Here is an 18,038-nt window from a genome sequence, read left to right on the forward strand (position 1 = left end):
GCCGTACTTCCATTAATGTCAGTCATCAAGTCTGGAAAGGTGTTAGTTTCCCGTCTCCCAGTGTGGAGCGAGTGTGTGTTACAGTGCAGATGGAAGAATGAGAGAACAAAGACGTTCTCAGTCTCGCCTAATAATACTGTCCCACATACTGACGGCCTAGCTGGCCTATTTACAGCAGCTTCTGGTGTCCTTGGTGATAGCCACGGCTCGGCCATGACAGGTGCTCCGTTCCGTTTCTCAGGTGACCTCCCTCCTCCTCTTCCTCCTCCTCCCTGCTTTCATGACATCATTCTGTCGTTCTCGCTCTCTCGTGCTCGCTCTCTCTCTCTCTCTTTCTTTCTCTCTCTTTTTCTCTCCTCGTGTGATTCTCTGCTCAGGAGGGTTGAAATGAGGGCATGGAGAAGTTTGAGCTGTTCTCTTTTTCTCTGTCCTTTTAGACCCTGTGTAATTTATCTAATGGACTAGTATAAACTCCATACAGAGTCCAGCACACGGTCCAGCAGTTACCCTGTACACTTGCTGCTTGACTGTGGATAACTGTGGATTGTGTATGAGATTAAAAAGTTAAGTTGACGGTGTTTGTAGTCAGAATGTGTTCGAATGTAGTTGTGTAGGTGCCCTGATTTCGAGCTAAACTCAACAAAACCTGCTTGGCTATTTTCATACATATATATATACTAAATACATCAGTATCGACAGATTCTTAAAAACTACTGATCAGATGCTCTCCCAGGCTGAGTACAGTGATTATTCCACACCTGCTGCTTCTCATCTAATTAAACCAGTCTAATGACCCTGTTTGTAATGAAACCTGCAGCTGATCAGTGTTTCATAAGCACTAACGATATCCTCAGTATGCTTGGAAAAGCATATTATATATTGCAATACATAAATTTATCATGATGTGATAAAATATCATCATATTGCCCAGCTTGTGTGCAGGTGTTCCTAATAAAGTGCTCAGTGAGTGTATATATAGAGTGTATATTCTAGATTTACATATCTGTTGAGGGTTACATATGGGTTAATTGGGCTCTGTTTAGTAGCTAATCTTACTAGGTAGCATCTCTGAAGTCCTAGCTTTGCAAGTTCACAGTCATACTGTATGCTGTACCTTACATTCAGTAACGTTCACATGGTGTGAGACCACAGCTTAATGGACATTTTAAATTATTCCTTCACTGCGTTTCACTGACTGACTGTTAATGCTGAGAGAAGGAGCAACGTGAGCTCAGTCGAAAGGTGATGGTTGATTGCAGAAGCATTAGGGAAAGTGCTGAAGCTCTGAGGTCTTCATTGTTCTTTGCTGTAGTAATGATTAAGGCTCACATTAGCGAATGTCGCTCTGCAGACTTGATCAGGTTTATGTGAGTCTGGATTGGTCTTGATTAGTATGCCTTATTTGAAAGCATGAACAGAGTGTTTGACCCAACTGTTGGGTCATATTCTCTGTGGAGATGGAAGTGTGTTTATTAATATTCATATATGATGTGTGTGTGTGTGTGTGTCTATATAAATAACAAGCAAGTTGCTACTGTCCTAATAAGGTTTGCCACGCATCAGTGAGCAGTTAATAGTGTGATCCCTGGGGTTTGGTTTTTTGAAATGTTCATTTCGGATACACGTGTACATGGTCGTGTGTGTGTGTTTCTGCTTGCGTGGGGGTTTATACCACCCCACAGTGCTCTGGAAAAAACACCTGAGGTCATTTTTTTCCTAACTGTTATTTTGTCTTGTTCTCGCCCCAGGAGTCGTCCGACAGCAGTAATGCCACAGTGGAGGATGAAGACATGAAAGGTGAGAGGTGGCAGGAGTTTGGAGACAAGTCTGGCTGAAATGGCACAGCAGTGGTGCCTACACTGCACTTCAGGGGTCCAAGTGTTGCGGGTCTGCTATTTTAGGATTGTAGAGTTCTACATTCTTAAAAATAAAGGTTCCTGAAGGGTTCTTGGGTTGCATGTACAGTTTTAGGAAAACCCTTTCTTGGTGGAGAGCCCAGGTCTTTACATCTGGACCTTGGATCCAGTTTTCGGTCCTGGATTTTGTTCTCGCTGGAAGTTAAGGAAGCCGTTGAGAGCACTTGGTACTGAAAACTGGATTCCGGGTCCAGATTTGAAGATCTATGCTGTAGAGGTTTGTCAAACGGTAAGGAAGGAACCTAATGGTCTTCTAAATGGACCCATATGAGAACCTAACATCTCCATTTCTGGAGGTGCTCTCAGTATATTTAGTGTGTGGTACCAAGTTCAGGTATTCATATATTCCAATAACCTCACTCATCCCTGCTGTGCCATAGTGAATGGCTGCTGCTGCTGCTGGGACTAAATAAAGCCTTAGGCTGGAGCCACAGCAGCTTACGGTACACTACACTGTAGCTACAGGACTGTTACTGATAGATGTCTGTGTGTGTGTGTATGTGTGAGTGTGTGTGGGTGGTCACTGCTACTCTTACTACAACTAGTGTAGGGCAAGGGCACCTTGTGCTATAATTAGCTTGTGTGTGAGGCTACAATCCATCCTGGCGATACTGTACTTATGACGCCCACAGTTTTGAAGCAAGCACAAGAGACCGTGAGAAGGTAATGTACGGAGTCTCGTTTCGCTGTTTTGGAATAGCTTGAGTTATTTACTGATTCGTCAATAGCAACAGTTATTCTGTTAAAGCTGATTCCAGCTTTTATAGACGTTTAGGATCAGTTGAAGTTCAGTAGATTGTGATGTTGGATCTTTTGTATGTTTAGGAGTTTGAGGTGCAGCCAATGATGAATGTTGCAAGATCAGTTGTTTGTAGTGTAGATGTTGGTGTCTGGTCTGATAACTAGGCTCTCTAGCTTCTCTGCTCTGTGAAGTGATAAACCTTTCATTTCCTATTTTAAATCAGATTTATTCGTTTTACTCAGGGAGGTGGAGTGACGTAATTTCACCACAGGAGATGTGTAATGTTTATAGGTGATTTGCACCAGAGCAGAAATCTCATCACATCAAAAAAAAAAACAACATTTTAGTACCTTTGTAGGGGATTCGACATTTTCTGTAATTCTGCACAATATGAACTAATTCTGTGACTTTTATTATAAATACTGCATGGTATTTCTTTGGATGATTTTACAGTATAAACGGTATATGTACAATATGTATGTGTGTAAGTTTGCAGCTTATTTTTGTGTCAAGATATAGAAAAAACATAGAATATATAGAAATATGGATATAATAAGACCTAGCCCCACATAATTACTCAATATATGAATATATGACAGAATAGGAATAGAATAGGACTTACTGGAGATAAACATGCAGCTATTTGCCACCATGCCTAATGCCAGGTGTGGGTTAGAGAGGTAAAAAAGTAGGAACTGTGTCCTCTGGAATGATGGATGGTGCCCCATCTAATACTTTGGGGATGAGGAGGTGGGGTGTTGATCTTCCAACATCCTGACCTCACTATTGCTCTTGTAACTGAATGTAATCAAATCCTCACACAAATACTCCACAGTGTAGTAGAAAGCCTTCTTCCCCGGACAGTAGACACAGTTACTCCAACAGAAACAGGATAACGTTTTTAACACACATGATTTCAGAAGAAAGAATAAAGGAGCAGGTGTCCCAATACTTTTGTCCATGATGTGTATGGAGTTTACTTGCCATTCTGTTGCCTTTTGTAACATTCTAAGTTGTGTTTATTGAAGGTCATATAGAAATAGTGCAGTCACACATCTGGCAACCCCTACAGGGGAAACAGCACAGTGTTTCTGGATGCTGTAGCAGCTGTGTAGCTTTATCCCCTTCTGTCTAACCAATGTTTAATGCAGTTTCACTATGACCAGGTTCTTTAGTTCTGGAAGGGCATTTCACACCCTGCATGGTATAAAAAAAGAACAATTGCATCTGATTGCTGATTGATGGACCAAGGGGATCAAACTACAGTTCTAAATGTGTCTTTAGAGGATTCTGTTATTTTATTTGGATGTTGGTCTTTGGTTCTGGATTTAGCGTTCATACTTCAAATGAAAAACTCATCGAGGTCTTGGACCACTTGTATGCACACATGGGTTCAAATGGCGTTGTTCTCATTTGTTCTGATCAACCACACTAACAAAAAGCCGTCAATTCAGTTTAATCCATTCATACCTGCAACGTCTGAACACCCACGGCTTCCACGGCTCCCTGTTCACTCGATTGTATGATCTTTAGATCATCCCTCTCCATTGTATTCCATTTCATCCCTCTGTTTTTACCTCTCTGATTTACTGCTTCACATTTCCAGTGCTGGTGGACTTCTGCATTTGCTCACTTTGGAGTTTCAGCTCTAACCCGCTAATCTGGTTCAGTTTATAACGTTGCAATCATGCAAAAACCTTGTATCTACCAAACGGCAACTTTACAGGAGAAGGGAAAAAACGGATGGAGGTCATTTTAGAGTCCATTCATTCAATTTTGACAGATTAAGTTTAAAATTGTCAAACAGTTCAGAACTTTTGTGTGTGTGTGTGTGTGTGTGTGTGTGTGTGTGTGTGTGTGTGTGTGTGTGTGTGTGTGACAGCAATGAGATACTCCTCAATAAGCAAATGGCCTCAAATGGTCAACAGTAAACTGTGCACTGAATGAAGTCCCCCAGCAGTGGTCTGTTCATTTGTCTGTGACCCAGGGCTGCACGATATGCTCCAAATGCCTTTTAGTAAAAGCTCCCCAGACACAAAAATGAGTCACCTTGTGTGTTTAAAGTGGTAGTAATTCAGGCTGCTGCAGATGCCGTATACAAGGATGATCAGGCTATAAATACTTGTGGGGTGTGTGACGGGATTCATGGATTGAGAGGAGGAGGTACAGTGCAGTAAAGGTCTTGTGGGGTGTGTGGAAAATGGGTCACAAAACAGATGTTAATGATTGGCTAATAGGAGCGATTGCATTTGGAAGCGGTCATACAGGTCTACCAGCAGTGGCAGAAATCCCAGTCTAGAGTCAATTCTCCTCATTCTTAAGCAGAAGTGAGGACCTTGGCCCCCTATGTGCCGCTCTGCTCCATATGTTGATGGTCTGCAGTTCCCTGCGTAGTGGTCTTTCAGATATTGGAGGTGAAGGACCTGCGCTGACCTCTAGAAGCAATTCTTGCCTGGAAGCGAAGCGATTTCCATTCACAAGCTGTGAAACCCGGCGGCGGTCCCTGTCCATTAGTGTCATCTTTTGACCACAATTCTGAGGAGAATTTCCAGTAGACTGTAGGGATTTCTGCCACTGCTAGTAGACCTGTATGACCGTACGCTTCCACACACCTGCAGATTTATCTCCTCCCTTCACACTATGGCCTTTAGCACGCCCAAACACAATCCCTCTTTTTAGCCAATCATAAACACCCCGCAGGTTTTTATAGGCCGCCATCTGCAGGAGCCTGAAGTGACTACAACCTTTTTAAAAAAGCAGGAGGAGCAAATTTAGTAAGGACATATTGTGCAGCCCTGCTTTGACCCATCTGCCTGTCTTTCCTCTCATCTCTGTTTGTTGATGTGGGGGGATTGGGCCACAGGAAAGAGTGTAAATAACAGCTCAGGTCTCGTCCAATCAAACCTCAGCTCCCAGCCTGACCACGCCCACACACATCAGAGCCCCGCCCCTGCTGTCTTCAGTGAGTGATGCATGATGCACTGTTGCTGTTACACTGTCGTCTGTGTTTGTGCGAGTTTGTCTGTAGTTGAACGTGGAAGCAGAAGGAAAACAGAACTGAGAGACCCCCCTCAACTGCAGTAGGCTAGTTCTTCTCTGGAGAATGAGGCAGTTCTGTCACCGGAGTGTCTATCCAGAGAACAGCTTAATGACCGCTCACAAGCAACGCCAAAAAAATGAATAGTGCTCTCCATTGTTCACTCTGGCAGTCCAGACCCTCATTGTATTTTGAAATAATGGCCCCTTCTTTCTGCGCCTTCTTCATATAACAATTAAGCATAAGCAGCTTTTATTCTCGCAGCTGTTTGTACCCACAGTGAATTGTCTTGGCCAGCTTTTTAGCCAGCTTTCCCACTCAGATGATTTAGTCTCTTCCCAGGACCCACAAGCATCAAGTGGCTGTCTCAGGGTCAGCGGTGTTCTTGCTCCATAGAACAATACTTCTTTAGAAATAAAGGAGAACATCTGAAAACAGCTAATCCCAGATCAGTATTCATCCAGTGTTCTCCATCAAACACCAGCAGTATCTAGAACGTTCTCCTGCCATCTCACCATTTCATGTCCTGTCCTCACAAATTTCTCCCCCGTTCATGCTGTTCTAGACAATAGTCCTGATGTTTTAACACTGGATCCCCTTATGTCCTATTGTTTGTTTTCCTAATTCAGACACTTAATGTTCTACCCCCTATTTGTGGTGTTCTAGAGTGTATTCCCACATTTACAGTGTTCTGAACTCTATTCCCTAATTAAATGTTCTCCCTCATTCATACTGTTCTAGAGTGTAACCTCCCACCATTCACGCTCTAAAAATGGATCCACCCATTTTGTACTGTTCTAAAATGTTGTTCCTCGTTCGCGCTGTTCCCGCATTCACATTGTTCTAAAATTGTATCCTCTAATGTCGTGTTCTCCCTTATTCATGCTGTTCTAGAGTGTATTCCCCCATTCACATTCTAAAACGTGATCCACCCATTTTTACTGTTCTAGAATGTTGTTCCTCGTTCACATTGTTCTAGAACGTTTTCCTGCATTCACGGTGCTCTAAAATTGTATCCCTTCATGTCATAATGTTCTAGATTGCTTTCCCCATTTAAACTGTTAAAGAATGTTCTACCCCCATTTGTGGTGTTCTCCAAAATATTCCTGCATTTGTAATGTTCTAAGATTGTATCCCTTCATGTCTGTCTTGTTCTAGATTGTATATGTCTTGTTCTAGATTGTATGTCTTGTTTTGCCCCCATTCAAACTGTGAAAGAATTGTTCTAGAACATCTCTAATTCATTCTAGAGTGTATTCCACCATTCATGTTCTGAAAATTGATCCACCCATTTTATATTGTTCTAGAACATTGTTCCTCGTTCACACTGATCTAGAACATTCTCCCTCATCCATGCTTTTCTAGAGTGTATATCCCCCTTTCACATTCTAAAAACAGATCCACCCATTTTATACTGTTCTTGAACGTAACCCACATTCACAATGTTCTACGACTGTATCCCTTCAGATCATATTGTTCTAGATAGGTTTCCCCATTCAAACTGTTAAAGAATGTTCTACCCCATTTGTGCTGTTCAAGAAAATGTTCCCACATTTACAATATTCTAAAACTGTACTCTAATTTCATATTCTCCCCATTTACACTGTTCTAGAACATATTCCCCTATTCACAGTATTTCTAACATTTTATCTCATCAGTTCATACTGTTCTAGAGTGTTCTCCATTCACATTGTCCTACAGTGTTCTCCCATACTGGTCCCATAATGATACTAGAATCCATGTTCATGTTCATTCAGCTCATTTAGTTTTTCTAGAACAGCCAGCCACCATTTTTAGAACGCTGTTGTTGCATGTTCTCTACCCCTACACTACTGTATCTGTCTTGTCCTGTATGCTCTGTTCCCCCTTTCTGACCCCCATCTCTCTCTTTGCTCTCTGCACACACCCCACCCCCCCCCATCCCCCCCCCCCCAATCCGGGCCCTCCCAGCTGCCACCAAGTTCACAGACCTGCTGGGAGTGGTGCGTAAGGGCTCAGGCCCTACAGCTGATGGTGAGGGGAGCACCAGCATCCCCCCAGCTGCTCCCCCTGCATCTGCTGCCCCTCCCACCCCTCAAATCCCAAACACTCCCATGCAGAGTAAGTACTAGAGGGGGCAGGATGTTAGTAGAGGGCCGCAAATGAAAGTGTAAATTTCACACATATGATGTCTTTGCTTCGTCTGTCCTCTTCATTTCCATTCATCACTTCTTTGTCTCTTCCTTCCGGCCTGTGTCTCCTGACTTCCCTCACTTTTTGCGTTGCCCACCGATCATCTCAGTGTCGCGCCTCACAGACCTGGTGAGCAGCGTACGCCGGAATCCGGCCCCCCAGGCAGATGCTGAATCAGCAGCACCCAGTCGACCCCTTACTATCCCAGCCCAACCCTCTCCCCCTCCCCCTCAGCCCTCCTCCAGCCCCCAACCTCCCTTACACTGTGAGTACAGCACTTGGCGCTTTGTTTAATCACACTGCAACATGGTTTTAATGGCTTGCCGGCAATGCTGTTGGACTAACGTGTTTCCTTGAGAAACTTGAAGAACGTAGGTTGTTCTGAGATGTGAGGGGCTTCATTTGTGGTCGTTGATATCCCACCGGAGATGGTAAAAGAAAGAGATCTGCGTGTTGAAGCATGAGAAGCTTGTTTGGTGGCTAAATAGATGCTGAATGTTAACCTGAGTGTGGCCTTACAGTTCTCTGAAAGGTGGTTTGTGACTAATGTGCTACTGATTGTGAGTTTTTGTGAGTGTGTGAGATGGAGATGTGTGAGAAGGCAGCAGATGTGGCAGATCTTGAATTTTCCTTTCACTTTTCTGCATCTTCTGACAGCACGCAAGCAGGAGATCATCAAGATCACTGAACAGCTGATCGAGGCCATCAACAATGGAGACTTTGAGGCTTATGCGTAAGTCTCAGAACATGCCTGTTTTCATTCTGTTCATTGGCCCAAGGTTCAAAATGAAAAAGTGAACCCCTGTCTCTTTCATTTTCTTTCTCTCTAGTAAAATCTGTGACCCTGGTTTGACCTCGTTTGAGCCAGAAGCTTTGGGGAACCTGGTGGAAGGCATGGACTTCCACAGATTCTACTTTGAGAACTGTGAGTAAACTAGGCTTTGAAATGGGACAGTGGAACTTCAGACCATGTTCTGGACCCCTTCTAACGAATGCATTCAGTTGCTTCAAGTTGCATCCATTGCTGACACAGATGTGCAAATGCACACACACACATGGACAGCTTGTCTAGTCCCTGTAGAGAAGTACTGCCAATAGAATAGGACTCTCTGGAGCAGATACACATGAATCTACTGGCACCATGCTGCCTAATGCCAGGCGTGGACTAGAGGGGTATAACGCCCCAGCACTGAGCTGTGGTGCAGTGGAGCTGTGTTTTCTGGAATGATGGTTGGTGCTCCATCCAATACTCCAGCAATACTGCAATCTACAGCAGTGTTCCACAGTCTAGTAGAAAGTGTCTTATTTAATACTCTTGATTTCGACAGAAACAATGAATGAGGTGTCCCAGTACTTTTGTCCATTTACAGGATTTTGACAAGTGAAATCTTCTTAAATCTAGTCATAATAATTAAAAAAATATTATAGCATTATTCAGCTAATGTCTAACTTATCTCTATTTTTAAAGTCATTGAATTTATTGAAAGTGTCTTATTCCACTGGCAGTTAATGTAAGCAACATTTCTTAACAATAACTGAATGTATTATTATTTCTGGAATTAAGCAAAAGTATCTGCCAAAGAAATTGATCAAATCACTCAAAACAAAGTGCTGTACTAGTTTTTCATTTCTCCTCCCCAGTGTTGTCCAAGAACAGCAAGCCCATCCACACCACCATCCTGAACCCTCACGTGCACCTGATTGGTGAAGATGCCGCCTGCATAGCCTACATCCGCCTCACTCAGTATGTGGATGGTCAGGGCCGGCCACGCAGCAGCCAGTCAGAGGAGACAAGGGTGTGGCATCGTCGGGACTCCAAGTGGCAGAACGTCCATTTCCACTGCTCTGGGGCTCCTGCTGCTCCACTCCAATGAAGGTGGGCTGGCTTAGCCTGGTTTAATATCACCGGCTGCGTTTACACTCCAGAGAATGGGGTTACTGTATGCCAGAATGTGTGTATTATTATTTTTGGGGTAAAATAAATTACACTAGATATTACACTGGGCCTCACTGCCACAAAAACACTCAACTAATATAAATGTGTAGGGCCCCGGTCAGTCACAGGCCCTTAGAATCATCCTGTCCCCTCCCCTTCATACGGTGCCCCTAGATACAGTCACAGACCCTTGGCTCAGAATGCTCTGCTCTTTCACATGTTCTAGATTCACACTGTTCTATACTCTGTTTTACATTGCACTCATCTCACCTCTCACAGGTCTAGATTGATCTCTCTCTCTCTTCACTCTGTTCTACAATGTTCTCCTCCTTCACATTGTCTAGAATGTTCTCCACCTATTCAGTGTTCTTGAATGTTCTCCCCATTCATGCTGTCCCTAAGTATTCTCACCCATTCATACTGTTCTAGATTGTTCAATCTCCCTGTTCCTGGACCCCCCCCCCCACTGTGTTCTAGAATGTTCTCCCCATTTTCACTGTTCTTTAATGTTCTTCTCTCCTGTCTGAACTGTTTTTAGAATGTTCTCCCCATTTTCACTGTGTTCTAGAATGTTCTTCTTTCCTGTCTGAACTGTTCTAGAATGTTCTCCCCCTCCACTGTGTTCTCGAAAGTTCTTCTCTCCTGTCTGAACTGTTCTAGAATGTTCTCCCCCCTCCACTGTGTTCTAGAATGTTCTTCTCTCCTGTCTGAACTGTTCTAGAATGTTCTCCCCCTTCCACTGTGCGTTCTAGAATGTTCTTCTCTCCTGTCTGAACTGTTCTAGAATGTTCTCCCCTCCACTGTGTTCTAGAATGTTCTTCTTTCCTGTCTGAACTGTTCTAAAATGTTCTCCCCCCTCCACTGTGTTCTAGAATGTTCTCCCCATTTTCACTGTTCTGTAATGTTCTTCTCTCCTTTCAGAATGTTCTAGAATGTTCTCCCCCCTCCACTGTTCTAGAATATGATGATGATGATGATGATGATGATGGTGGGTGTGTGTGTTCACAGGGACAGCTCATTGTAGCCACAACTAAGAAGAGCGCCCAGCTAGAGAGGAAGAGAGAGAGAGGGAGGAAGGAGAGGAAGTCCAGTGTCACGTGGCTTTGAGTCTGCAGTGCCTGACCCTACCACACTGGGCTCCGCCCCTCACCTGTCAATCACGTCTCTGTGCAATGTCCACCCCGCCCACTCCCTTGTTCCCCCTTTTCCCACCTGTGTTGCCACACCCTGCTGTGAGTGAATGCTGAGTGGAGTCCGGTGGTACCTGACTGGAATGGATGGCAAGGCCCTTTGTGTTCTGTCAGCGGCACGTCATGCTTTCTCTCTCACCGCCCCAGTGTTAACGAGTACATACAAGCGTGTACATTTTTAATATTATTATGATCGTTATGATTATTATTAATATTGTTCTTAATGTTGTTTATTATGATTATGATTATTACAACACAGAAGCAATTGCGTGTCCTTTGTACAATTCAGAATTCTGGATGCCGGTGATTTTCCGATTGAAGTCTTTCTGTTTTTGCGCAGCCTTTTTTTCCCTGATCGCATGACACTCTCGGCGTATTCACAGTGGCTGTTTCTATGGTAACGAAGGGGGGAGATAGTCGAAGCACAGTGTTTTTGTATAGGCTTCTCCGTGTGAGACACACACATATACTGCGTGTGTTCAAAGTATGCTCACACATGTCGGCCCAAGTTTTTCTGTGAAGGTATGAGAGTGTGTGTGTGTGTGTGTGTGTATGGAGGGCAGAGCTAAACGGAGTCATTTTAAACACAGCGATTATATTTGGGGTCTTCCAGTCTTCAATTGTGCCCTTTTTTTTTGTTCTTTCCTTCGAGGCGATACAAAGAGAGCGCTGTTATTAAGACCTGCTCTGAATCAGATGTTCTGCTCGTTCTGTAACATTAGACAGGGGGGCGGCCTCCAAATTGCTAGCTAAATGACTATCTGTGGGCACACATTGCTGCTTATTTAGATCTGATCTCAGCAGCTCCAACACCCTGTCTGCAATATCAGTATTCCACCACACGGTCTGAGCCCGTTCTGAACCTGGAGCAAGGTCAGTATCCGTACACTTCTGTAGCTTCACAGCCCAGCGCAAAATATAAGCCATAACCCTGCTAGAAGGTGCTACGTGTTACTCTAGCCTGGTTGCTCAACTCCAGGCACCTGCTTGTGGCTCCAAGCCACCTACAGCACCTGCAGTGGGTTCTCTTCATGTAACCTATGAAGGAGGCTGGTGGATTTGAATACTGTTGTTTAATATGAGGATGCACAGCATGTTGAAAGCCAATGCAAGGCTACAGCAGATCCTACAGGCTTCATCAGGGCTTAAACAGGGAGGACGCATGTAGCACAAACCTTTTGAGGTGGCCTTCTGAGGCTGTGACTGAAGATCTGAAGATACGTAGGATGACTGAATTGACGGAATCACAGTTGGCAGTGTTTTTTTTTTTTTTCTTTATTTTTTGTTGTTATGGTTGTTCCTCTTGAATTTTAATATCATTTATAATAAGTTGTTTGATATCAATATTACTCATTGGTTGTGTTTCCAGGGAGAGATCTACATAGACGTTTAGGCTTTTGGAAGGAAGGAGATTGTGTTTGTAGTACTTTAAGGTGTTCTGCTACTCTTGCCGTGGAGGTATACCCTGTGGATAGGCTGCATGTAAGGTGTAGTGCTAGCTAAGCTAGCCTAGCTTGATGGCACTTGTTTTTCGATGGAGTCGAGTCTGAAGGGGTTTGATGAGCTTTTTTTTGGGGGGGGGGGGGGGGGGGGAAGCGTGAGATTCTTGGAAAGTTCAGTGATTCTTCAACAAAGTGTACTTAAGAAGATGATGTTAAACAAAATGCAGCATATCGCATCCTGGAACAGCCGACTGTCTGAGCCTGCAGGCTTTAGGTCGGCTTTAGAGCCAAAGGCGAGTTTGGTGGTGAGGGACTCAAGTGAGGGAGGCCTACCTTTTTGGCCTCGTTTGACGGCGAAGGAGGCTATTTCAGAGGTTCATCCTTTCGTTGGTGTCCTCAGTGCGTATTTATTTATTTATTTATTTAACTGTTTGATCTCAGTTTTATCTCTGAGCTTTTTAACTTCAGGTCTGTTGTACAGCTTTTTCTTTTCTTTGGTTTTTTTTTTTCCACTCACACGCTCATTTTACTCTCTGAAGGCATCGTAGTGAACGTACCGGGCTTTAGCCAATATAACTGATTTTGTCCTCGGGTGGACTTTTCCACTACATGTCCACCACCCCACCCACCTTTCCGAAGCGTTGAAAGAATCATATTGAACCCACCCATCAACTGGAGCGACCCCACACAAAGGCAAACCACCTGGGTATCTGTTTCTGCTCTAGTGTTGTGCTGTTGACTGGGTGTACTTTTTTTGGTGTGTGTGAATCTCCTCGTGTCCCAAACCAGACGCCTTGTCTCTCGTCTTAGTGATTTGAGACTACTTCCCTACGTTTTTAAGTGTGCTCAAAAACACCCCGCCACTCCACTCCCTGAAAATAGAAAAAAAAACCTTTTAAAAAAATTATAATAAATAATAATTATAATAAAAAAATGAAAAAAACAGCATGTAAAATGTACTAATGTTCTTCTTTGTGTGTTTAGCATTGAAAATAATCATGTTTAAAAAAGTGAGGATGCACATTATTACTATTAAACAGGACACAGTATTAAAGCGGCAGTTTACTAGCATTTTAGCCGGACTTTCTTTGCATGACAGTCACTCAAACACAAACATTAACCGTTTGGTGTTAAACTTTTCTCTTTTCCTTTAGTTTTTTGGGGTTTTACTTTTTTTTCTCTCTTTTTTTTTGGTCATTTTCATTTTCTATTGAATGCTGGTTAACTAAACCTTTCTCTTCTCTATTTTCCAAGCTTTGTAAGTGCATAAACTATTTTTGTCTCAAGATGATAAAGATGAAGATTATATAAATGAAAGCTATGATGATGAGTGAGGTTATGAAAACGTTGGTGATCTTTTAATGGCATGCTTTCGTATTCAAGCTCGTTGTTGTCAGTGCAGGCTGCCCGACGCTTAGGAAGGGAAAAGGAGGCGAAGGGGGTCTTTATCTGCATCCCAGCTGCTGTAGTGGTACAGTAGAGTCACGGCAGGAGTGCACAGACATCGCTGAATAGTCCAATCGCATTCAGCACCGATATTAGAACTACTTTCACCAATAGTGAAGGTAAGTAAGTAGTGGTTGTGCTTTTGCCAGTGCTGCAATTTGCTCTTTAATCTTGTGGCCAATTGCTGACCACGTTTATTATGATGGGTTGAAGCACACACCCACGCGCCCACGCCTCAAGTATAAATGTGCTACCTTTGCTCGAGTCGCTCATATCCGTATCAGTTACTCAGTTGCGGCTCTCCAGGCGTTAAGTTAAACATGTGCACTCTTCAGAAAGGTGTGAATTAGGTAGCACTATAACCTGCACTGACAACACAGAGCTCTACTTTGTTTTTAGTACCGTATTGTTTTCACTCTATCTCCCCCGATGTTCTTCCGTTTCACCTCACTGGGTAGTTTCTCTGGAGTTGAAGTCTTCACGGTAGCCCTCTTGTCAGTTTTTGGGTTTCTGTATAAGATATTATTCTCTTTTATTTCTCTTGATTATTCTTACTCTTCTTGTTGCTCTGTTCTCGAACCTGCTCTATGTGTTACCTGACTTAAGGAAATGTGTTCAAGTGTTCTAAATAAAAATGAAGATTTAAATACTATAAGATTATGCAGATGCGCTTCTCTTTGTATATCAAGCTCTTTTAGTGGTCTGTAATAGGTACTATACCTACTGTTTGATCAGCAAAACAAGCTCAATGCTGTCTCAGACAGGCACATTTATTCCAGCAAGTGACCGCAATGAGCCTAGATCTTCACACAAGTCAAACAGAAATCTACAGAGCCCCCAAAAAGACAAGGTTTTTCCTATAATTGGTAAAAAAAATATTTTCTCACATTAACTATCCTAACATAATTTACTGATTTTTCCAGGCAATAATGGGGAAAACTCAAGTGCATTACCCAGCATGGCCTGTAGATGCCATCAACGCCATTCTGTCATTTCCCCCATAGCTATTATAATGGCAATTAACCCCTTATAGCATTTTATTTTGAACTTGGTCTCAAATACGAAGACATTGACACTTCACTAGTACGAGTCTCTTTGCCTGGCTCTCGCTCCATGGCTGGGAGACTAGCGTCCGCTCTCCTGTGCCGGCGAGAGCTCCTGGGTTCTCCTTCTATGGCAAGATTCAGCTGTTCGTAATCAGGGGAGGAACTGGCTGGTTTTTAAACAGCTCCCTGGTATAATATAAGGAATACTGTTGGCAAGCACTGAAACACTGTCCTTGTAATTAATTAGAAGATTATCCCAAAATCATTCATTTTAGAATGAATATGTCCTTTCAGGGGGCTCTGTACACACATCAGTATCTGAACACAGGGAAAAAAAAGCAAGGATGGCAAAAACCAGTGTAAAAAAGGAAACCTGACATGTTCCATAAATAATAGTGTTTACAAAAAAATAAATCACAAATAGCCAGACACTCCTCAGGCGAGCTTGACTAGTCTCTCACTAGCCTCCCACAGTTTTTTGGCCACACCAGCGTCCTTGGCGAAAGCCTGCAAGTTGGCAGGTCTGCAGTCAGTAAAGTAGCCCCCGCTGTGAGCGACGACCTCATCTGCTACGGCGCAGTGGACGACCGTCTGAGCCCCCGCCTCGCACGACACATAAAACATGAACATGATGACCTTCATCAGCAGCTGGAACAAGAACGAGTAGTGGCAGGTCCAGTTGCTCTGGACATAACCTAGAGAGGGCAGAGAGGACAGGTAAGAGAGACCACAAAAGACTTTAAAGTTATCCTATTAAAGGCCCATTTTAACAGTGTGCCTGAAAATATCAGTAGAGCTGTCACTATATGTCTATGCTCTCTATGTTCACAGCATTAGAGGCATGGTCCTGCATAGGGCAGTCATTAGCTATTTATTTTGATTGTTTATTAGAGTGACCAGACAATAATAAACCATGGCCTTTCATAGACTTTTGAAGAGGGTTGGGGAAACTCCACTACAAAGCCTTTAAAAAAAAAAAAAAAGACTCCAGCTACAACTGTAGTTAGCTGAAAAGCATCTTAGATGGGGCTACAACATTAGAAGATCATGTCACATTGCACCTTCTGTCAACCAAAAACAGAAAGCTGATGCTGCAGTGGGCAATGATCTAATGAATCATCAGGATTTGGCACCAACAGCATGACTCCATGGACCCCACCTGCTTTCTGTAAACAGTCCAGGCTGGAGGAGGTTGTGTAATGGTGTGGGGAATGTTTCTGGCCACAGCTTGGGCTCATTAATACCAATCATGGTTTGGGTTGTGTTGCTGACCATGTGCATGCCTTCACTGGCCACAATTTACCCATCTTCTTACGCCTACTTCCTAACGTCTATGATGCACCATGTCACAAAGTAAAAGTCTTCTCATACTGGTTTCATGAACATGGCAATAAATTAAGTGTCCTCCCAGTCACCGGATCTGAATCCAACAGGACACCCTTGGGATATGTTATTACTGTTGTAGGAGGTTTGCCGTATTAAGTGCTCCTAAAAAATCCTTGTGACAACTTGGGGAAACCATACCATGAAGAACTGAAGCTGTTCTGAGAGCAAAGGTTTGACTTTACTCCGTATGCATAACTGTTTGTCTCACCTGGATGCACAGCATACGCTGTCACTTTCTTCCCCTCCAGCATGCGTGCCAGCTCCTGTGTGAAGTAGATGTTGGCCAGCTTGCTGCGGCAGTAGGTGAAGAAAGGGAAGAGGTTGTAATTGAGGTCCTGGAAATCCAGTTTCTGGTACTTGTAGCTGGAGCACGTGAGCGTGATCACTCTGCTGGGGGAGCTCTCCTTCAGGCGGGGCAGCAGCAGGTTGGTGAGGAGGAAGTGCCCCAGGTGGTTCACACCAAAACACATGGAGAAGTTGTCGTCTGTCCAGTCCAGGACACTGGGCATGCCTGGACAAAGAGAAGAGAGATTGCTATGCAACAGATTTGCATCCCTAGGAGCAAAAACACTATCTACATTTACCCCCCCCAAAGACCTTGTGAGATCTCCATCACATTCACCTGCGTTATTGATGAGAATATCCAGCCTCTTCTCTTTCTGTAGGAATGTTTTGCAGAATTCTCGTATGGACTTCATGTTGGCCAGGTCCACCTCCATGTACAGCACGTTCATGTTGTGGCTCCTGGCCTTGATCTCCCTCAAAGCCTTCCTTGCTTTGTCCTCATCCCTACTTGCGATGATGACCCGGGCTCCCCGCAAGGCCAGCGCCACGGCTGTCTCTTTCCCAATGCCAGAGCTTCCACCTGAAAGGTACACAGAAAAACAGTAGTATTGACACTTAATATTTCTGATATCAGAGGAAGGGTCATCTCCAATAAGTGCCCAGCTCATACTGGGTCTACCAAATCATCTACATTACAAATGAGGCTCAACCCCAATTTATTATGTTTAAATAATAAAGGCTGATTAAATTAAACTGAATTAACATGTTAACCTTTTTCCTTAGATCAGGTAGGCTGGACTGAAACCCAGCAGGATGAGCAAATGTTAGCTAGCTAGCAAGATCACCAGGAACAACTCAACAGTCCAAAGGGTAGCTAGCTAGCCAACTACAGCCCATGCTAGGATGTTCTTAGGAGAACCTCTAGTGCCAATGATCCTTAAAATAACCCAAGAATAACATACGATGAACTTACACAATCAGAAGAGCCTGAACCATCTGCAGTGTTCATTCATTGAGCTGGCTAGCTAGCTAGTGCTAACGTAGCTAGCTGGAGAAAAACGACCTACTCACCTGTTATAAGAACAGTTTTCCCATCTAGTCGTTTCACGTCCATGCAGCACCTCCTTCTTTTCATCCATTTCAGCACTAAGAAGGAGAAGAGTGCGGCAAGGATCGTGTACAACACGTACATGTTATGCTAGCTATCTAGCTAGCTAGCACCTAGCTAGCTAAGTTGCCTAGGCAACGTCAGCTAGCTTTAAGGACCACACTGTTAGCTAGCAAGCTAGCAAGTATAGAGATAGGTAGCTATTAGCTCGCTAATACTCGCTTTATTTGAATGCTGAAAGCATTAAGTTAGGTATTAAGAAAGCTACGACCCTTTTAGCCTGCCTGCTAACTAAGAACTGCCAGCGACATCCAGGCCGATAGGGGGCGCCA

At 43.6% G+C, this 18,038-nt stretch overlaps 2 protein-coding genes across 13 annotated transcripts in view; one reads left to right on the plus strand and one right to left on the minus strand.

Moving 5' to 3' along the window:
- camk2b1 (calcium/calmodulin-dependent protein kinase (CaM kinase) II beta 1) overlaps nucleotides 1–12,571 on the plus strand; it is an 84,825-nt gene extending 72,254 nt beyond the window's left edge. For 11 of the 12 annotated variants that reach the window (XM_072664371.1, XM_072664377.1, XM_072664379.1 and 8 more), the window contains 5 exons: nucleotides 1,749–1,797; nucleotides 8,525–8,600; nucleotides 8,698–8,792; nucleotides 9,509–9,743; nucleotides 10,812–12,571. In XM_072664371.1, the coding sequence (XP_072520472.1) occupies nucleotides 1,749–1,797; nucleotides 8,525–8,600; nucleotides 8,698–8,792; nucleotides 9,509–9,741 (453 nt within the window). In that variant the 3' untranslated portion in view covers nucleotides 9,742–9,743; nucleotides 10,812–12,571. Of the gene's footprint in view, nucleotides 1–1,748; nucleotides 1,798–5,521; nucleotides 5,621–7,645; nucleotides 7,796–7,976; nucleotides 8,133–8,524; nucleotides 8,601–8,697; nucleotides 8,793–9,508; nucleotides 9,744–10,811 lie in introns of all 12 variants that reach the window. The other variant, XM_072664381.1, reaches the window with a different exon arrangement.
- A 2,066-nt stretch (nucleotides 12,572–14,637) lies between these two features.
- Nucleotides 14,638–18,006, minus strand: LOC140541724 (retinol dehydrogenase 11). Its single transcript, XM_072664485.1, has 4 exons — nucleotides 17,670–18,006; nucleotides 16,936–17,178; nucleotides 16,522–16,824; nucleotides 14,638–15,622 (listed from the first exon to the last, which is right to left on the minus strand). Exons 1-4 carry the CDS (start codon nucleotides 17,788–17,790, stop codon nucleotides 15,363–15,365), a joined length of 927 nt encoding a protein of 308 aa, XP_072520586.1. The 5' UTR covers nucleotides 17,791–18,006; the 3' UTR covers nucleotides 14,638–15,362.
- Nucleotides 18,007–18,038: the final 32 nt, after the last annotated feature.

Source organism: Salminus brasiliensis, chromosome 20, assembly GCF_030463535.1.
Source record: "Salminus brasiliensis chromosome 20, fSalBra1.hap2, whole genome shotgun sequence".
Lineage (NCBI taxonomy): Eukaryota > Metazoa > Chordata > Actinopteri > Characiformes > Bryconidae > Salminus > Salminus brasiliensis.